The following is a 22,669-nucleotide window of genomic DNA, read 5'->3' as shown; positions in this document are numbered from 1 at the left end:
AATAAAAATGCTAAATCTGTTAAAAAGCGAGTTTTTAAGGAGAAAAAAGTTGAAATCAGTAGCTCTGAGGATGAAACTTCTGTGATCTTAGAGAGTGACGATTCGTGTGATGAAGTTCAAGAGGAAAATAATTGTGTGGGATGCGGTGAAAATTATTTCACTACTTCGAGCACAGAAGACTGGATTCAATGCGTTACCTTCGTGAGTGCACGAAGATTGCACCTTTTTGAAAATTACTGTCATAAATGCGGTATTAATTCTAAAAAAATTAGTAAGTAGTAATGTTTGTGCCTTATATTTGTAATGATTATTGTTTTTCTTAATACAAAAATGAGATTATCTTTGGTTTTCAATCATTTAAATGCCTTCTTCAGAACATTTAAGCTTTATACTTACCTGCATTTCCAGCATATGAAACATTTTTGTTAACTGATAGAGCTAATATTGTTATAAAGGAAAAGACGTGGATAAACTATCTTTTTTTCATCTGACCGAAGTTAAGATTTACAAAAACGTTAGGATTGGTTCGTGTCCCTAGGTACAAACATTGGTGTCCCGAGGTACAATCATAGATTGCACCTCGGGACAAATATCTGTAAGTAATTATTTGACATTTTCTCATAAATAAAATGGCATAGGGTCACGTGTTGCATCATAAATAGTGATGTTATTAATTACTAATAGAAATATTCAACAGTCATAGCTAAAGATCAATTAGAACTTAAATTATGAAGGTTTAAAGAAAAGTGTGCCAAAGTAGAAGGATCTCCCCTACTACGTGACTGTGGATTGTTCTAGAAGAAAGATCATAATTCGAATATCGAGTTTGTTATGGAAGTTTTCTTCTAGATGTATCGGGAATTTTCTAGAACATTTGTCTGGCAGGTATTTAAGAGACCCTCGTTTGTCGGCAGCGATAGGTAAGAGACACTTTAAGTTTTCTTCTTTCTGATCGTATTTTTCAGATCATTCTTCCAGATCACTCAGAGCAAAATGTTAGTTACGCCGCTGGTATCGTAGAATTCTTGCTGAGTCTAGTTATTCTGCGATAAGGTCATAAAATTATTATAATTAGGCTGCATTAATAATATTATTATTATTATTAGGCTACAATTTGAAAAAGTTGTAGACCTATAAATTTCTACTATTATCCGTCTGTCTTAAAGATAGATAGATAGATGAAAGAGTTAGATAGATGAAGATTGAGACAAGACTTGCAAAGACTAGGAGCAGGAGGCTCCGATTAACTATATAAGAACTTCCGGTTTGCAATGAAAGTCATGTTATTTCAATTCAAATTTTTCTGTGAAAGCAGTTAAATGACCGGCACAACTCGGTTACTAAAGAAAAAGTATTATGTACTGTACAGTACACTGCTAATTTGAAGGTGGACAGCATATATTTTAAATTAAATAAATTAAAAAATATGATTAATTAAAACTTGCAGCCCAGCATTGTGACGATATCACCATAAAAAGTTGCTCGTTTTATCCTAAAATTGTAGCAAAATAGACTGATAATTATATTATTCACCGTGTTTTAGACACGATTAGTTTAACTCACAAACTCAGCATACTGTTCAAAGACACTCAGAATATTTCTTAGTTTTGCCCTCCTAGCCAATTAGATTTTTTATTTAGCATTCTGCATTACTGAACATGACTCAGTTTGACTGAACTGGTTGTATTCATACTACAACTGATAAACTAATTTAGCGACTTTTTTAATTCACTCTGCCCTCTGGGCACTACGAGTGTCTTTTTAGCAACTCATGATAGGTTCGTCCAGACACACAATGGGGGGACAAGGTAGTGAGGGATGGAGTCTGACAAATCCGGACGGAGCATTATTGAAAAATTCCTGGGGTTTTTAGACACGTTATAGACCAATATTATTCTTTGAGACGCATTTCGTCTCAAAACCTGCAAGATTTAAAACAAATTACTTTAGTTTAATATTACCAATTTTAGCTTAAGATTTCAGAATCTATCTTAGCTGTCTTTGCAACCTTCATAGTCGATGTCATAGAGTTGAAATTTAAATCCAATGGAAACAAGTGACGAAACACCTTATAGTTATTTACATCATTTATTACCATAATATTTAGACTGGATTCTTATTTTATCATAAAATCAAATATACCATAAGCTATTGTTGAATGATTTTCGTCACAAAACTTATAAATATTTATTTCGACTTTTAACTTTCCATTTTCTAAAAAATCTTATGTGAAAATTTCATATATAAATTATATATGTAATTTTGATGTTTGATGCAGGAGTAAATTATATATTTAATCAGGAAAATGATATGTATAATTTTAAAAATTATTATATTGCATTATAAATAAATTATACTGCATTATGAATTTAAAAATTTAATGTTATTTAAAAATAAATATTTTCTTAACTGATTACTATTAGCTTAAAATATCTCTGAATGAAGCAAAAGTCAATATTTAGTCATTTATGTTCATAGATTATCAGGAAACAAATTCATTATACAATTTGTTTTGTCAAAAAGTTAATAAATATACAAATTCTATTACAACTCAATTATATAATATCTTCTAAAAATTTACTTTTATTTTTAATTTTTTATATTTTTCTGAATTTCCTTAAAAACGTTTATTGACTGCATTTAAAATCAGCATATATAATGATAAGGTTAAAATCAATTTTAAGATCACTGAAGGAATATACATTATTTGACGTCATTTTCTTGTTAAAAGGATTTTAAATGTATAGAACGTTTCAAAAACTTTGAATTCTGACAAGATTCTTTTGTGTAGATTATTAATTGAAGGTTCAAGGTCTTTTAAGGTTCTTTATTACGTAGAAACAGCAAGTGTGTCAATATAAAAGTTTCTGCATTGCACTCAACAAAATTGAATAACTTTCGCAAATAAATAGCTTGACAATTATTTAAAAATTTTTCCTTAACCTTTGACTGAATATAAACAATTTATTATTTTTTTTTCAATCCTTTTGATCAAAGTATATTACGAGTACAAAGTAGGAAATTATTAACAAAAATATTTTATTTGTTATACCAATTATTTAACGATCTTAGAAACCAGAAGATATACACACAGAAAATCGCCATCAAACTATTTGGTGAGTATTGTATTCTTTGCTTCAGCTATGAGTTTATCTACCAATTTATTTATTATGAAAACACTTTAACGGAGTTCCAGAAAATGGATTTTTAAATTATTTTCATAAACTTGGAGTTAAAAAAATAGTTTTAAGTTTAAAATATGTTTTGAAGTTATTTGAGTTAATTTATATTAAAAAGTAAGACAAAATTACTGCGAAGAGAAATTTCTCATAGAAAAATAAACTTTTATTTAGTTTAATTATTTATTTTAAATTTATTTTGGAATATCTTTTGTATCATATTAATTACAAGTATTAATAACTTGTGTCAGAGGGATAATAACAATAATAAGACGATAGAGAAAAACAACTTTATAACTGTTGGAGATAAACTTCATTATCGGAAAAATCGGAAATGAAAGTGATTTCTCTTACAGAATTTTATCCAGGAAATTATGTAAACCATTAAGATCTTAAAACTAAATATTCTATACATTGTTTTTCTGCGTTATGTAAATATGTATATATGTTTTACGTTTATATTTGTAATTCGAAACTTTAAAAGATATCACTTTTTAAATCTAGAATATACTTTACATAATTATTTTTTAAATAATTTAAAGAAAATATTTACTATACAGTCTTGATAAGCATACTTTACAGAAAAATAGAAAAACATTCTGAAATATTTCAAATTTGATCTGTAGACATTGTAAAATATACTAACTAAAATGCATTTTATTTAAATTAAAATAATGAAAGGAAATTCGCATGAATCACTTATAAAATTTACCAACATAATTATTTTCTATGTAAATGTAAATGATATAGCTAATTAAAAATATGATACACAATAGATAAGATTTATTGTTTTAAATTCTTTCTTTCTATAAAAAGTAACTTTTAAATTTATTTTTTATNAGTCCTTTCATTTTTTTTTTCATCTTATTCATAAATTTTTATCTCTTAAATTTTATTTATAAATCATCAGAATTAGAACTGTAGAAATCAAGTTATATAAATATATCCTCAAGAAAATCTTCTAAATATTATAAAACAATATAATTTTACAATTTGAAATTATACACTTCATGATAAAATATGACAATAATAAGCTAAAATAATCAAAGTCAATTTGATTTTCATTTTAATACAGTATTTGTTGTTGTAACTTTTGATCCGAAGAGCGTCAGGCATATCTGCCAGTATTCCATATTTATAAATGATAATATATTAGAAATTAAAGTTTTATAATAAATGTTTCAATATGTTATTTACCGAACATTATTTATAAAGTAAACACGAAACTTATATGCTATATAACATATTCAGTATTTCTCATTTTAGAAAATTTCAAAATTTATGCAATTAATTAGTCATTCTCAAATTTAATCATTGTTTTTTTTATTCTTTTATTCAACAACCTGTTTGTTAGGTAATTTCAAGGACATAAGAAATATATAGAAACACATAATTTCTGAAAATATTGTTTCGGATGTGATATGCTTTCGGCCAGAGTGATCATTTGAATGAAAATATTTTATTTTTGAATTAGAAAACTCATTACTAGTATTATTTCAGATAATTTCTATTCCCGACTTTCGATAGAACCTCAGAAAACTTTCTTAAATACAAAGAAAAATTATCTTTATCAGTTTATTGGCATACGCATTGGACATCATACTTCAGGTAAGGAACTTCAAAAAATTTTTATGTAAATCCATGATTTCATGAAACGAAACAGCAAACAAATAAAATAAAAATCATACGAAATATTTATTCAAATTATTTGTTTAAAATAGGTTTAATAAATATATATGATTTAACCTTTCGTAAATAATTAAACATAAGTATGTTTCTAACATCTGTTCTAAAACTTTTTTTTTATAAATAATTTGATACAGCTTACATAAATTAAATATTAAATAAAATGCCAAAAATCCATTTCTTGTTAAACAGTTTAATTATTACAATATATAATATGTAAGGTCTATATTTTAATATACATTGTGTGCAATATATTGTGCCAGAGATGGTGAAACTTTTTGAGTTGGAGTGCCGTACTGTGAGCATAATTATTTTTTAAATGTTTACGGCTGCTGAAGTTTGGATTTTAATTAAATAACGACATTTAAAGAGATGAATAAATGTGCTTTAATTAGAATAAATATAAAGAAAATGACCGAGAAAAAGATGATCAGATGTTAAATCAAAAGGACGACTGAAAAAAGAGGCGATAAATCGAAATTGTATGATACGCTTCGTGCCAGATGATTTCTCCCAACATGTTACTTCTGACATGCGTGCCATAGGTTTGCCATTCCTGGGGGCGTATTCTGGTCATCATCTCTCGTCTCTAAGAGACAGTGTCTGCGACACAAGTCGGTCGCTGATTGGCTAATCATTTTACCTCTCGAGAGTTCATCGCGTCTCTCCAAACGCGATTCTGGACGGTTTTTTCTCTCGAAGATCCTCTCGTCTCCCAGAGACGAGCGGATAGTCTTCTTTCGACCGGTCTTTCATCTGTAGCATCGATTTCTTTATATCCAATATAGACGATGGACGCTACTTGCTTTATACAACCGTATTAGGAACATTCTCTATCTCAAACAGAATATTTCGAGATAGATAACGCTTTTGATTTTTTTAAAGAGGCTACTCGGGAACGCCACTGACTCCATTTTTTTTAATGATCCTGCATCAATTTCTAAACTATTGAATATGCTGTTAACCTTATTCCTCTCTCTCAGTATTTTTCGAAATATTGCCAACTAATTTCTCCCTAAGTATGTACGCTTTTCTAACTTAGGTTATTAAAATTTTTATTTGTTAAGAGACAATGTTACCCGAATGTTAACGTTTTGACATTACAATCTGTAAAAACGTTATAAAACAAAAAGCATACGTGCTTTATTTCAACTTGTGCTTTCCTTACCACGTAATCTATAATTTCGTACTCTACACTTTCGAAAATTTTACAATTTCATTGGTTAAAATTCTATACTGTGTAGCGCACGCAGATAACCCCGAACATGTATAATCATAGAATCGTGACATCAACATAGACGAGATCATTATGAACGACCAGAATCACCTTTATCTGTGAGACTAATTCTTTCGTTCTGACGTCATTCGTCTTTGAAAGAAAAGACAAGATAAGTGACCAGAATACGGCCCTAGTATTTCTACGTGATTTTGAATGTCACTAGAATGGTCTAAAAGAATTTGATTGATATATTTGAATTTTATTTGTTACTCAGTAGCATTGAAAGACATTTATAACAATTTATAACAAAATACAATATTTACAAATAAATTATTTTTCTTATTATTTCAAAATTTATTTATATAATTTGCTTGAAATATACACTCGCTTCATCCATTGTTTGTAACTCTAAAACATACTTAAGCTTAATCAAAGCAGCCTTAAAACAGCCGAACAATCAACAATTTATAATAAAATTAACCAAAGTTTTAGAATAATTAACAATCATTTAAATGTATGCCAATGAATTTAAAAATACAAAATGACTTCATTATCAAAATTATGAACATAATTATAATTTTAACAATATATTTTTAAAGGCAAATCGATTTAAAAAATGGTAACTACATTTTATTATAATTTAAAATAACAAGTTTTTTGTTTTGTATAATTGTATATATATAGAATTATATTTTATATAAATATTATATTCTGTAAAATATTATATTATATTTTATATAAATATTCTACATATGTAAATATATAGAATTATATTTTATATATAGTAAAACATGCAAAAGCCGGAACTCGACGGGACTGTTTTCTTTTTTCCATGTCTCGCAGGTTTTCTCCCATTAATGAGNTTTATTTTTTATTGAAGGTCACAACTTGAATATTTCTAACACATTGACTTTTATTTTAGCTCAGCGTTTCTCAAAGTAAGCAATAACGCCCCCTTCTGGCGCGATGAATAGATCTATGATAGAGGCAGGGTATTGAACGGTGACCAAAGGCAAAATTGGGGCTGATAAGAGGAAACATTGCGTTTAATGGTTTCCAGATGATGAGAACAATGTACAGTAAGGGCACAAAGTGTGAGATTCATAGAAAAGTTTTCCTAAGAATATTTCCAATCCTTTTCTCACACAAGAGAAAATGGGTTAGGGGGCGTTGGGTATAACTTTATGGAACAAAGCGGGCGGTGGATCGAAAAAGTTTGAGAATCTTGAGACAGTGGCGTACCGTGGCCGCCCGGAGCGGAGGAAAATTTCGGCCCCCTTATTTAGGTATTTCAATTTAAAAGACCAAAATTCAGTTTTGTCACAGAACAAGCAATGAAAAATTCGGTGTTAGTGCAGCGACCTGTTTAAAATAGTTGGACATTAGTAGTGTATATGAACGCGAATGAATCGTAGAAGAAAAAAAAAGGTCAACAGGTTTCGCAGGATTTCCTCGGATGAAAAAATTACTAGTTCACCCGGACGGCGAGCCGATTCCCGGACCATCCGGACGATAGCACTGTCGTAGGCGCGATGCAATTATACATTAGGATGTTTCAAATTTTTACAAGATATTATTATTATTTATTGTGAAATTTTGCCGCCTCCTAAAAGGTGGGCGCGGCAGGGCGGGCCTCCCCTGCCGCCCCCTATGGTACGCCACTGCGTTTAGATTGAAGTGCCTCAATGCAATAAGAGCACAATACACCAAGAAGAACTCTAATCTGGCCAATATGACTTTGCTTTTACAGTAACACATTTTCGGGTGTCATCTTACATATGGACTACCCTTTTTTCTCTTATTTCATAAAATACGGCTTGGTTTCGAGATTGCAAGATTAGGCTACGAGTTGCAGATTGATATATTCGTAGGGCTCTAGGCATCAATCCCCATAATATACAAATCTCCTTGTAAAATTTCAAGTTTTCAAATTTCAAGTTTTAGGAGTTATTAAACTTCAAACAGGGTGAACAAAATCGTGCCTAACGTCACACACACACACTAACATCCATATATACAGAAAATAAAAATCCGAATTTTTTTTTTTACATTTCTTGACGTTTCAAGGTCCCCTGAGTCCAAAAATTAAAAATCTTAGGTAGGGTCATTTTTGCCGGATCGCCATACTTTCCGTTATATACAGTATAATAGAGCCGAGAAAGTAAAAAATTGTAAATGAAATAATTAATCTAATTTATAATTAATTATTCTTTAAATTACTTACATATTTGTATAGGTTTTATAAATAACTTATTACTAATAAGTTTTAATAGATGTAAATTGCCTTGGGAATTTTTTAGGTATGAGGTATCATATTTCGTAATATATATAACAATGTTTGAAGGCGTTATCAAGAAATATCGAAGACAAACGGCATTCAATTTAATTATTAAAAATAATGAGATCAAGTACGTCAACTAACTAAACACGATTATTTTATTCTGTAGGAATAATACAATATTTCATAAAAGTCAATGAAAAAATATAAGTCATTGATAAAAAATTTAATACTATGACTTATAAAAAAGAATATTTATCTCATTGCTTTTCATTTAATTCTGTAAACTTATATATAATTTTTCTATTATAATATACTATGGTCAGACCAAAAAAGTATATTCATATCTCATATAATCTGATTAAATTCGATAAACATATTTCAGAAATATATTCTTCTATCTAAAAAACATTTTATGTGAATAGATTTAAAACTTTAAAAATATAGTTATAATTATCATGTGTTTTAATATTTTGAATTGTAGTACTTGTCGGAAGTGTATCATAATCTTATCATTATTTACATTTTGGGAATGAAGAACGAAGAGTATGCTAAATGAAAAACAATGTTTCTTTAATTTTAATTAGAATACTGAATAACATTTGTCATTTTTGCTTAAATGTACAGAAAATCCTCGTTAATTCGAACTTGGATAGTTCGAAATCTTGTTAATTCGTAACTGTACTTTTGTCCCGGCCGGAGATATAGAGATTTCAGGGGGCAGTAGAAGGCTCAAAGAGAATTGGGGGGCGTTAAGGAAATATAGAGGGGCGACAGCAGACAAATTCTATATATAAAAATTCGACGGAATATATATAAAATGTTGACATTTTATATATTTTTTATTTTTTATTGAAGGTCACAACTTGAATATTTCTAACACATTGACTTTTATTTTAGCTCAGCGTTTCTCAAAGTAAGCAATAACGCCCCCTTCTGGCGCGATGAATAGATCTATGATAGAGGCAGGGTATTGAACGGTGACCAAAGGCAAAATTGGGGCTGATAAGAGGAAACATTGCGTTTAATGGTTTCCAGATGATGAGAACAATGTACAGTAAGGGCACAAAGTGTGAGATTCATAGAAAAGTTTTCCTAAGAATATTTCCAATCCTTTTCTCACACAAGAGAAAATGGGTTAGGGGGCGTTGGGTATAACTTTATGGAACAAAGGGGGCGGTGGATCGAAAAAGTTTGAGAATCTTGAGACAGTGGCGTACCGTGGCCGCCCGGAGCGGAGGAAAATTTCGGCCCCCTTATTTAGGTATTTCAATTTAAAAGACCAAAATTCACTTTTGTCACAGAACAAGCAATGAAAAATTCGGTGTTAGTGCAGCGACCTGTTTAAAATAGTTGGACATTAGTAGTGTATATGAACGCGAATGAATCGTAGAAGAAAAAAAAAAGGTCAACAGGTTTCGCAGGATTTCCTCGGATGAAAAAATTACTAGTTCACCCGGACGGCGAGCCGATTCCCGGACCATCCGGACGATAGCACTGTCGTAGGCGCGATGCAATTATACATTAGGATGTTTCAAATTTTTACAAGATATTATTATTATTTATTGTGAAATTTTGCCGCCTCCTAAAAGGTGGGCGCGGCAGGGCGGGCCTCCCCTGCCGCCCCCTATGGTACGCCACTGCGTTTAGATTGAAGTGCCTCAATGCAATAAGAGCACAATACACCAAGAAGAACTCTAATCTGGCCAATATGACTTTGCTTTTACAGTAACACATTTTCGGGTGTCATCTTACATATGGACTACCCTTTTTTCTCTTATTTCATAAAATACGGCTTGGTTTCGAGATTGCAAGATTAGGCTACGAGTTGCAGATTGATATATTCGTAGGGCTCTAGGCATCAATCCCCATAATATACAAATCTCCTTGTAAAATTTCAAGTTTTCAAATTTCAAGTTTTAGGAGTTATTAAACTTCAAACAGGGTGAACAAAATCGTGCCTAACGTCACACACACACACTAACATCCATATATACAGAAAATAAAAATCCGAATTTTTTTTTTTACATTTCTTGACGTTTCAAGGTCCCCTGAGTCCAAAAATTAAAAATCTTAGGTAGGGTCATTTTTGCCGGATCGCCATGCTTTCCGTTATATACAGTATAATAGAGCCGAGAAAGTAAAAAATTGTAAATGAAATAATTAAGTATTATTACTGTATATAAAAATTTTTAAAGCTACGTTGTTATTGTCAAAGTACAATAATTATTACATAAAAGCCAGAATTATGAAACTACTATTCTATAGAGTTGAAAGACGCAAGGCAAGAGGTAATCAGTAGAAGGAATGAAAAGTCAGGTCATGTCTAATCCATCAATCTATCCTGGCAGTGCGTAGTTCATATTTTCCAGAGAACTATAACTTTTAACTCAATCAATCTTCTAAACTAAATTTGCGCTACAAATTCAAACGTTATTATCTATTCGAAGCATAATAATAAATACAAATAAATACAGTTTAAGTTTATTTATTGTTAATTTTATTAGAAGAAGTGTCTTACAGTTGTCTCCAAAAATATTCTTTACAAGAAGTTTCTCAAATCTCTTTCTAATTTTGTTAGAATCCTTCTCCGTTCTAGAATGCCATCACGAGGTAAAGTTCTAAAACGGAACTTGAGTTTTTTCAGTAAACTCGAAAAACTGTAATCGTTCTTTATTCACTGTCAAAACTGCTGTTAGGTTTCCATAGAACCTGCGCGTTTTAAGCAATTAGCAAACACTTTAAATGGAAGAATAACGTCACGTTCATCTTTCGCCAAAACATGTAGAGAAATTGCTATCAAGCATATAAAGTCAAACGTATAATATTTAAACATAAAATATTTCCAGAGTTGGTAAGCTTTATTATTTAATAATACTATAAAAGGAAAACAAAATCAATGAATAATTCTAAGAATTTATATATAAGTTCTGCTTATTAGAATATGAACAACAGAAAGACTGGGAACGATTCCAAGAAAATCCTATTTTGTTGCCATTCAAAAATATAAATATGTCATTCAAATGTTATCAATTATAATTCAACTTCATTTTAGGATGTTGCTATTATATAAATATATAATCACAGCAATTCTTTTTAATTAAAAAAAATGAAAATGAAAATACTAGCTTGTATTTTCGTTTTTTTCATTTAATGCATTCTTTTCGGTTTACTTCTTTAAAGAATACATATTAAAAAATTAAATTAAAATTTGTAACATTTTGAATAATAGATAATCAATACAGTAGAGGAGAAGGTGGTATTATGGAACACTGCGGGTATTATGGAACCACCCCATTTCGAACTGATAATAAAGGCGAACTGTAGCGGAATGTGGCTGAACTGCACTAGGCAAACATCCATAGCAAGGAGAAACCCCGTTTTACTTCAGTTAAACGGTTGTCCGCATTTAATCAGCAAATTTGTTTTTTTCAAAATTCGCAAGTTTTGAATGCTAAGTGAATTTAATTATTTTTAAAATATAAATCGTGTAGTTGTAGGTTCACTGGTGCATGTATTCCGTTCCAGAGACTTAGGGGTACATATTAATCTGTGTGATGTTCACGTTTTTTAAATTTTGGTCTTGACAGACATAAGTTAATTCGAGATGGCGATGCGTGAAATACGGACCCCATTGGTGCTTTTACAGTAATATGGAACTCAACTCCTCCGAACTTTCTATTTGCAAGCAGACATTCCTCCAGAGCAATTTGTGAAAAAGACACTAGGTAGAAAGCCAATTCTTCCCGAGAATATCGAAAAAGAGCTGCTGGAATATATATTGTTGATGGAGGTCATATTTTTCTATTATAAAAGCATTTTTGCGATAAAATACATTGGAGTAAATAATTTGGTAATTATTTAACATTTTTTGTCCTTTCCTATTTGTTTTTGGCTACATTAAAGCATTTTTTTGAAAATATACAGTAAGGTTCCATATTACCACCCGATTTTCTCTAAGCCTACTTTCGGACTTTTTGTACAAAAGCCTTCAAAAACCATACTTATAATTACACTAGCGAAAAATCCAATTAGGAACATTTAGTTTACTAGTTACCAGTACTTTTCGCACAAAAAATGTGGGTGTAGTTATGATACCTTGTTTACAATTCACTAAAATGTAATTGGGGTTCCATAATACCACCTTCTCCTCTATTCTGTAATTTTTCTAATAATAGTAATTAATATTCTATAATTTTTTATAACATTCATTTATTTCATTTATTTTATTAATTAATACCATACAATATATAAGAAAGTCGCTTACCTCTTTAATCTATTTAATATGCTTTTATTTTATTGAAGATAACAGATTTATATACATAATTTTTTTATAGTTTTTAAAAGTATATTTACTTATGTATAGACTATATTATTATACGTTCATTGATAAAAAAGTTACTCACTGAAAAAAATACTGTAGAATTGTACTATTGCTACCAAAATGACATACAACTAAGTCTCGAAGAAATATGTAAATTATTACAATTGTAGTTCGCTTGCATGCCAGGTAATGCTATTAGAGTGCCTTAAAATTTCTATCCTACTATTATGTAAAAAGGCTCGAAGCGGTCGTTTCGGTGAAACGATCATCTTATAAAAAAGATAATCGTTTCGCTGAATTTCCCGAACTATGCTGCTCTAACCTGACTGTCAGGAGGTGTTGGAGGCAGTAGATACTTTGGGCACATATACATGACTGACAGGCTCTCTATATCTTAGACAGAACACCAGCAAATGATTGTCAGATCGTGAGACAAACACAAAAAGTTACAATGGCATGTTTATATATTATCTAGAAAAAAATCTCTCCACAAAACTTATTGCTTCCTTTATCACTAGTCTCAGCCTTTACTGTTGAGCAGCACACTGTCTACACTGATGGCATGCTGGTCTGGAGAGACAATCGACTGTCATACGACATGTCTCTTGTAGTTGTGCGAGAGACAGCAGTATTTTTAGGAAATTTTGTGCCTTCATGTGTCGTTCATTGTAGAAATACGAACAGCGATTTTCTATCAAGATAACGCTTGATCGCATGCTGATAGGTTTTCGACGTTGTCTCCATCACGTTGTCATACTTCATTGGTCTGTCGATCTCCATTAAACATATTTGTCACCTATTGAACATTTGTAGACCAGTTTCGACCATTTGCTAATGTGAAGGATCTGGAGCGACAGAATCTGTTACAGGATATAGTCTTATGATAGATTTATCCAATCACATCATAACATACAGTGCTTGGAGTACATATGAAGCGATAGGATGCTGACCATATCGCCTCATATTTCCAGATAAGAAAAGACCATTATTAAATGTCCTAAAAGTTCCATTATACAGGGTGATTAATTTGGGATTAATATCAAAGCTTATACATTAATTTAAAGGGATGGTAGAGGTGGGCGAAACGAACACTTTGTCAAAAACATACATTAGGGAGTATCGTTAAAATCAGAACTGCTCTGCGTACAACACATCATCCTGCAGGAGAAGATTCTCTGGAAAGCCATAATGTGGTTTCAATGTGATGGCTGCTCAGCACATTTCGCACGCAATGTTCTTGAGTCTATGAAATCATATTTCCTCATAGATGGATTAGCTGAAGTGCTTGTTGTTTGGCCACCTAGGTTGCATATCTCATCAGACGACTTCTTGTTGGGACACTTAGGTAGGCTAGTATATGTCAAACCGGTGAATCACGAAGAAAACTCGAGGAATAAGATTTTGTGTGCGGTGGACACGATTCGTGGTACTCCTCGGTTCTTTGAGAGTGTCCGTTAGTCAACGATTCGCCGCTCTGAGCTCTGTTCAAAGGTCAACGATGCCACTTCGAAAACTTCCTCTAACGGTGCATAAAGCGTGTAGGCAGGCAACAGCTGTATCTTGCAAAGTAACAGGAGTATTCACGATGAGAGGTTTTCTCGCTTTTAGAAGAGCTGAATTACACAAAAGTTGTTAATTTCAGGATAGTAATAGTCATTTAAAGACACAAACGGAAATAACGACGACTAAATCACATAACAGAAAACAATAGAATTATCTTATTTTCACTAATAATTTAATTCAGAAATAAGGTTGCTGAATACTCGATGTTCAGATAGTTATCAAAATACAAGTTTTTAATCTTAGAAATTTCTGTATGATATGAAATACTTAAATGCAAGATCCAAAATATTTAAATCTGATTTTTGATATTTAGAAGGATGAAAAAATAAATCTAAAACTTTTCGGTATTGCCAACTACAAACGTCACAATTCTCATTTATCTTTAATGAACATTTTTTGTTGACATTACTGTCTTTTAAATGAATTACTTTGTGCCATTTCTGTAAGTTTAAAAACACGAGACCTATGTCTCTCTGTTAGTGGATTTAGATAATCGGCGAAAGTTGCTCGTAGTCAGCTTTCCTTTAAGTCGATGGCTTTTGCAATAGAACCTGTAATAAAGAAGTCAAGGCCAAGAGAAGGACGCTTTTGTCACTTAAGAAAGCTATAAAAGCCGATTTAATGAGAAAACTTGTGTATCGAGAATACTTCTAGTCTGCTCCAGGCTTTAACATCACTTGTCAGGGTAACAACACGCTCTCCACTCTATGTTCTCTGACAAAAAACGTTCGTTCTTCAGGTTAATGCGCGGACTTTAGAATCATTATTGTACTGGTGTTCCACAAGAAATTGTCTCTTTGCTTTAATGTTGGAACACTTCAGTTATTTTATCAATAAGTTTATTTTTATTATATGTACTGTACAGTACAGTACTGTACGATGCAGGATGATTCTAAAGTCTGCGCGTTGACTTGAAGGGGTGGTAGAAGTGGGCGAAACGAACGTTTTTTTGTCGGACAAAATAGGGTCCAGAGCGTGTTATATATAATTCTTTAATATATACTTAATTGCTATTTTTACTATTTAGGCCCTATATTTATTTTCTTATTAATAATGTGTTGTTATTTGCATTGTAGAATATATTAAATTATTCAAATAGGTAAAAAGTCAATCAATTTTAATTAAAAAGGCAGACGGTATATTCTTATTCACAAAGTATAAAATACAGAAGAAACTAAAACGTATTCGTATCCGTCCTGTCCAATTAGTTTAGTTTCTTCTGTATTTTATACTTTGTGATTAAGAATAAAGCATCTGACTTTTAATTAAAATTGTGTATATATATTTTCTACAATTTCTAAGATATAAAGCAAGGACAATTTCCATTTTATCGTGATAAGTAATTGCACATACAGGAGCAGCATAAAGTAATGCAGACGAAATCATTGAACGAAATAACTTTACATAGATATAAGCAGGAATTAATTTTAACTCTTGAAAGAATAGGCCAATTGAATCCATTTTTATTTTGGGCTTACGTATATTATAATTTTTAGCCTGTAAAAATTGTCCAGAAGACGAAAATAATACTCCCAGGTATATATAATTCGAAACAATCTGCAAAAGGCTGATTATTAAAAAAACCATCTTTCTCTAGATGATCGTCTACCACTCTTCTTGAATACCATTATTTTTGTTTTAGAAGCATTTATAGTTAATCCATAGTCATCGCAAAATTTCTTCAGAATTGGAATTTTACTTTGTAACATTTGTAGAGTATCAACAGAGAGAGAAATCCTAGGTAAGTCAGATTTAGCAAGTCGAACTATCAGAGCATTAACATAAATTAAAAAGTAATGGGCGCAGAATTTCACTCTGCAAAACTCCAATTTCAATACTAAATGGATCAGTCGTTTCGGCTAACATTTTTACTCTTGCAGTAGCTTTGGTATATATATAAATCAATTATAAGGCCAAGAAGCTATTTATTCATGCCCATTCTTTCCAATGGAAACCACAAAACTTTAGATATGCTTTTGATACTGTTAATCACAAAGTTTACAAAACCAGCATAAAGTTTTCCTCTCTTTTTCTGAAATTTTAATTGTACCAATGCATTTAATACAAATATTTGATCCTGACACGATCAGCCAGGTCGAAACCTGCTTGCTCCTGACACAAAATATCGTATTTAAATAATCCAATCTTTTAATCTTTTATTTAATAAAAACGTAAATAGTTTATCAATTACAGTAACCAAAGATATAAGTCGGTAATTTTTTGAATCCTACACATCGTCTTTTTTATATATTGGAATAATAAAAGATTCAATTCATTTCTCCAGGAAAGTAGAATCTCTTTTAATAGCGTTAAAAACCTTCAATGTTGCAAGAAAGTTTTCTGAAAAACACTTTAAATATTCTGTTACAGTAAAATCAATTTCTAGTGAGGTACCAGATTTAAAACGGTTAATAGCTCCTTTTAGCTTCCCAGTGTAAAAATCTATAAAACATTTTGTTTCTATCGGAAACACTTTATACATATTCATCGACAATTATTTATCATTAATAAATAACGAATGTTCTTTAAAGAATTTAGTAGCATAATAATTAAACCTTTTCAAGAGAATTCTTGAATTATAACCCGATGGACTTTTACGTTTAAAGGTATTAATTGTTTGCCAAAATATTTTAAACTTATTGGATGTTATCAAACTTTTATTTAAGTTAGAAAAGTAAGACTGTTTTTCCTTTTGTCATATTATTTTATATTAAAGTAAATATAATTATATTTTTAATTTAATATAAAATAATTTACATAAATAAGCTATATGAATTCTCCATGATTATTCTAAATACAACTTAATTTACTGTCAGAAATTGTGATAATTTTTTTATTTTTTAACTAATACATGAATAAAATCTGTTTTAAAAATTCAAACAGAGTTTATACGAAATTTTGTTTAATATTAAAATTTGACAAAATGTTTCTACATTATTTATTTTATAGTACAATAGGAAAAGCCATTTGACAATTAATTGATTTCCTTCCCGATATTCTAAAAATAAAATAAAATAAGACCCATAACAAGAATATTGTTCAGTGATTATTTGTAACATTTGCAAATTTACATCTTTGAGATCAGCGATGAAATTTTTCGATTGTTTTTCTAAAATGTTGAGCTAAACTGTACGGTTTTCAGCTATTTTCTAAATAAAAGGATTTTTTAGAGATTTGGAGAAAATGTTTTGGAAAATCGAAATTCATACTTTCAGCATGACAGATATCGAGAAATTAGGAAAATCCAGCAAAGACTTGCATAACTTTTCCAGCAAAAACATTTAAAATTGCGTGTGACACTATCTGTAATGATATTTTATTATAAACTTTTTATATTATCAATTATTATAAAATGGCAAAAGCTTAATTTTCAGAGTAGAGGTGGTTTTTATAAAAATAAATAATAATAAAATCTTCAATAAGTCCGAGTGGATATAGCACATGACCTGTATCTCTCCACCCCTTGACCTCTAATCATCAAAATTTAATAGCATCAATTCCTCTAATATGCAAACTAAATTTTCGACAAAAGGCACAGGAGTTAGTCAGCTTCAAAGTGAGTGAAAAAAATCGTGCTCCTACATTTGTATTTTGTGTAGAAATTTAAAGTCAATGTGTTCATATCTGACTTGTAAGACGATTCTATTTTTGAAGTTGTTTTTTTAAGTGTCTATTTATTCGCCGAAATTGTACAGTAATTAGTTTAACTAAATTAATTGTCAATTTCCAAGATAGTATAAGTATTAACTATTAATTGATTTATTCACAAAGTATAAAATACAGACGAAACTAAAACATCTTCACTAACTACACACAGTCTTCTATCGCAGAGACAACCTTTTATTAGAGTTACACTTTTGCAATATTATGCAAAACAGTTTTAAAAATGTTCGTTGTTGGTAAACCAAAAATTTTTATGTTATATAATTAAAATTCCATCTTATATGTTGCGTTTGGAATTTGGTGTCTCTAGAATGTCGGTAATAGTAGTAAAAACAATAGTTTCATTTTAGATTATTTTTGAGATTAGATGATAAAAGTTATGTTAAAGTAGCGTATACTGTATAAACTGTATAAATTGTGTTCAACGACGGATAATTTTATATATATTTGGTCGCTGGCGTTGAAAAATTTGCTAGATCGACACGGTTTCTCTTTCCTATGGTTGTCTAAGTACCCTCATTTGATCGAAAGCTATCAAATATTTATTATAAGGGTGCGCTGTGAACAAACCATACAAAAGATTGTTTTTTCAGCAAAGATCAAACATTTTCAATTATATCGTACATAAAGCAAGTTTTATGTGTGAGGATTATTTGTTTATATCCGGATATAAATTATCATGTAAAACGTTCAATACTGCAAATGCGATGTAGTCAAAATTAGATCTTGACATATAATAATAGTCTAATAGTGAATTTTGAGAAATTTTGTAGTAACTGTAATATGAAAGTGTACGAAACTTGGGAACATGTTTTCTTTCATTGTATGAAATTTGAAGCGAGCAGGAAAAAGTATTTGATAAGATTTAGTTCCTGGAAAATATAATCAATTTATCGCGTTTTTCAAAAAATGACTATTATTGTGTATTTTATTTTGTATTATCTTGTACATTAATTTGTTAAATTGCACTAACTTTAGTTTTATGTATCACTATATGTATTTTATTTTGTAATATCTTTGTATTAATCTATTACATGAAATTATTATATTGCATTAATTTCAGCTTTGTGTAATATTTTAACCCCTTGTAACGAACTAAGTAAGGTTCATACAATAAATAATTGAATTGAATTGAATATAAAATAATAATTATATTTTTAATTTAATACTTTTCATTTTTAATTCTTAAAATTTATAAACATTATTTATTATTATTATTATTATTTTTAATTAGGGACGATGTCATTTGCTAATTACACAGTTATTTACGACATCAATTCTCTCGAGAAGTTATATGGATACGAAGACATATATCAATGGATGAAGAATAAATGGCAATATTCCTTTGGATGGTCTATATTATATCTAATTTGCATTTTTGGAGGTCAGTCCTATATGAAATATCGTCCAGCCTTTCAGCTACGTACATTTTTAATATTGTGGAATATGGGTTTGGCTATTTTTAGCATAATCGGTACTGTACGAATGGGTCCAAATGTCTATAGATCAATTGAGAAAGCTGGTCTTATCAACACAGTATGTAATATTGGATACTTCACTTCAAATCCACCTAGTATATTTTGGTCCGGTTTATTCATGGCTTCTAAAGTTTTAGAATTTGGGGATACTGCTTTTATTGTATTAAGAAAGCAAAAGTTGATCTTTCTTCATTGGTATCATCATATTTTGACTTTAATATTTTCATGGTTTAACTACAGTAGAAATTCTGGTCTCGGAATACTTTTTATGATAATGAATTATTTTGTTCATTCAATTATGTACACTTACTTTGCTTTGAAAGCTTGTAAAATGAATATACCTCGTTCCATTGCTTCGTGCATAACAACTCTTCAGATTATTCAAATGATGTTTGGATTAGGTTTCAGTGTTTTATCTGTTTTAGTCAAAATGAACACTAAATGCAATGTATCTTATGATGTCATCATTTTTTCATTGATTGTTTATTTCACTTATTTTATTTTATTTTGTCAATTTTTCTATAATTCTTATTTAGCGCCGAAAGATATCTCGAAACATAAAAAGGTAATGTAAAATGAATTTGTAAAATTTAGAAATGATAAGAAAATGTATTAGAAAATTGGAACTGTTTTTAAAGAATTTAAAAAGTATAAAGTAATTCCTTTATGGAATAATTTAATTTTTATAATTAATATAAATAAATCTATAAAGTTTTAATTGTTAAAAGTTATATTCTACAATATTCATTCGAAAATTAATCAATAAAATTTTGTTATTGTTATTGGTATTTATTAATTATTATTATTAATATGTTGGGTTTAGTGGGTTATACTCGGTTCACACTGGTGGCTGTGTACTATGCCTGACCAAAGTCAAGGCATAGCAACCAAAAACTAAAATTAAATAAGCGTGTCAGTGTCTGTATTCAGGAATTTCATAACAATGTGGCATCTATTCCATACAGTGGCCTTCTGTAGTGTGATGTATGTATTTATATTCAATTGTAATGTTCCTAGGCTTTTGTGTGGTGTGTGTGGTATCACACTTGTACAGGAGAGAACAACAGATACAATAAATACCCTTTCCATCCTCCACAGATGCCTTATTTCCTCGGCGAGTTCTGTGTAGTTGCTAATTTTTTCAGTGCATGTGTTTTGTACGAAGTGTTTGGAATGGCTATGTCTATAATGTATGTGATTTTATTGTGTTTGTCAATGAGTGTGATGTCTGGTCTGTTGTGGTAAATTGTTTTATCTGTGATTATGGCTCTGTCGTAATACATTTTGTGCGTGTTATTTTCCAATACTGTCTGTGGAATATACTTGTAGTATGGTTCGTGGATGTCTGCCAATTTGTGTTTCTTTGCAAGCTCTTGGTGTATTATATTTGCTACTTGATTGTGTCTATGTAAGTAATCTGTCTGTGCCAAGAGCTTGCAACCAGAAGTGATGTGTTGTATAGTTTCTGGCATGATGTGACATTTTCTGCATGTGTCATTTGTGAGTGTTGTATCTTTGAGTATGTGTTTTCTGTAGTTTTTAGTGTTTATGACCTGATCCTGTATGGCAATCACGAATCCTTCCGTCTCTCCAAAGAGGCATCCCCGATCTAACCAGCTGTTTGACGCAGTTTTGTCAACAAAATCCTGGGCCAGGTCATAAGGATGCCTTGACCTGGAGTGCCTTTCGAGCCCACGATTGCTTGATGGTGTCTGTGCTTTTTATGTGTTGTGTTATGTCTGTATGATGAGAATGTAAGTTTAATGGTGTGTTATTTAAGTCTGCTAAAGTTATTGCTTTATGCAATTGTGATGTTTCTTGTTTCCCGTAGAAAAACTCTCGCAGTGACTGTATTTGTTTGTAATGAAGGTTAACTATGTCAATCAGGCCACGCCCGCCATCTTTACGTGGAAGGGTTAATCTTTTTATAACGGATTTAGGATGACGTTGTTTATGTTTAGTAAGTGTTGTTCTTGTTTTCCTTTGGAGTTGCTCGAGATCTGTGTGAGTCCAATGTATAACTCCAAAAGAGTATGTGAGTACTGGGATGACATGTGTTTATTGCTTTACCTGTGTGTTTTGCATTTAGCTGTGTTTTGAGTATAGCATTTAACCTACTTTGGTATTCTTTAATTAATCGTTGCTTTATTTGTGTATGTTCTGTTAGTTTGGCCTGTTGGAATCCTAAATACTTGTAGAACTCGCCCTCTTCCATGGATTCAATAACGTCTCCATTTCCAAGTGCAAACTCTTCTTTCTTCAGGATTCCTTTTTCTATGTGAAGTGTTTTGCATTTGTCTAAGCCAAACTCCATTTGTATGTCCTTAGTGTAAGAGTGTGTGATTTGTAGGAGTTGATGAAGTTGTTTCTGTGTGGATGCATAAAGTTTTATGTCGTCCATGTACATGAGATGTGAGAGCGTAAACTGTGTTGTTTTTTATGTCTGATATTGTAGCCATATTGTGTGTTGTTTAACATGTTGGATAATGGGTTATTGGCCTATTTTTCTAACCTCTGCCCAACCCACGAACGCGGACCTTATTAACCCGGGCGACGTCCGAGCTGGAGCCTGTGCTCCAGCCTGCATTGCCCTATGGATCAATAAAATTACTGGGCTCTCCCACTACGACCAGGTGGTGACCACGGGAGAGTTATTATTATTATTATTATTATTATATTTCACTTTTATTTTTAACCTGAAGAAATTTCAAACAGTAATTTTTAAAACACGATAAAAGATCTCCTTGCTAAAGCAAGAATCTTTGCTAAAGTTTCTTGCTTTAGCAAGGCAATCTTTTATCATATTTAAAAATTACTGTTATTATATATATTACAGGTAACCCAAGTATACGGGAGTTATGTTACAAAAAATTGTCGTGTTATACGATACAAAGAACTAGTACGAAAAGGGAGGTTAGGTTCCAAAAATTAAAAGAAAACATGCTATTATATTTTCATAATTAAGATAAATATCTTTATTAAAATTTTATTAAGAAGCGATACATATTAATATAAATTATACAATGTCTTTTTCGTCATCACTAAGCACTATTAATTGAGGGTATTTTCTTTTTGGCAAGATATACTTATCCTCTGAGCATTTTTCTTCATTATCTTCAGATCCATGCTCTACCTTTTTCAAAAAAATATGTTATTTTAGATTGCTTGCTTTTAGTTAAAAGATCATTATAAATTTCCTTATATGGTGCTAAGCACTTACCAAGTTATGGTTCTAAACACTTATGAAGAATAAAGCAAGTATAAAATAAGGGAAAAACA

The 22,669-nt window shown here is 30.6% G+C and overlaps 1 protein-coding gene across 6 annotated transcripts in view; it reads left to right on the top strand.

Moving 5' to 3' along the window:
* Positions 1 to 19,987, top strand: part of LOC111625867 (elongation of very long chain fatty acids protein 6-like) — a 34,630-nt gene extending 14,643 nt beyond the window's left edge. For 3 of the 6 annotated variants that reach the window (XM_023369107.1, XM_023369111.1, XM_023369112.1), the window contains exons 2-3: positions 4,680 to 4,787; positions 19,147 to 19,987. In XM_023369107.1, the coding sequence (XP_023224875.1) occupies positions 4,680 to 4,787; positions 19,147 to 19,964 (926 nt within the window). In that variant the 3' untranslated portion in view covers positions 19,965 to 19,987. Of the gene's footprint in view, positions 1 to 2,882; positions 3,117 to 3,262; positions 3,556 to 4,679; positions 4,788 to 19,146 lie in introns of those variants that run through there. The other 3 variants (XM_023369110.1, XM_023369108.1, XM_023369109.1) reach the window with 3 other exon arrangements.
* Positions 19,988 to 22,669: the final 2,682 nt, after the last annotated feature.

Source organism: Centruroides sculpturatus, unplaced genomic scaffold (assembly GCF_000671375.1).
Source record: "Centruroides sculpturatus isolate CEXI.00-Female unplaced genomic scaffold, Cexi_2.0 scaffold319, whole genome shotgun sequence".
Lineage (NCBI taxonomy): Eukaryota > Metazoa > Arthropoda > Arachnida > Scorpiones > Buthidae > Centruroides > Centruroides sculpturatus.
This window is presented reverse-complemented; position numbering and strand designations above follow the sequence as displayed.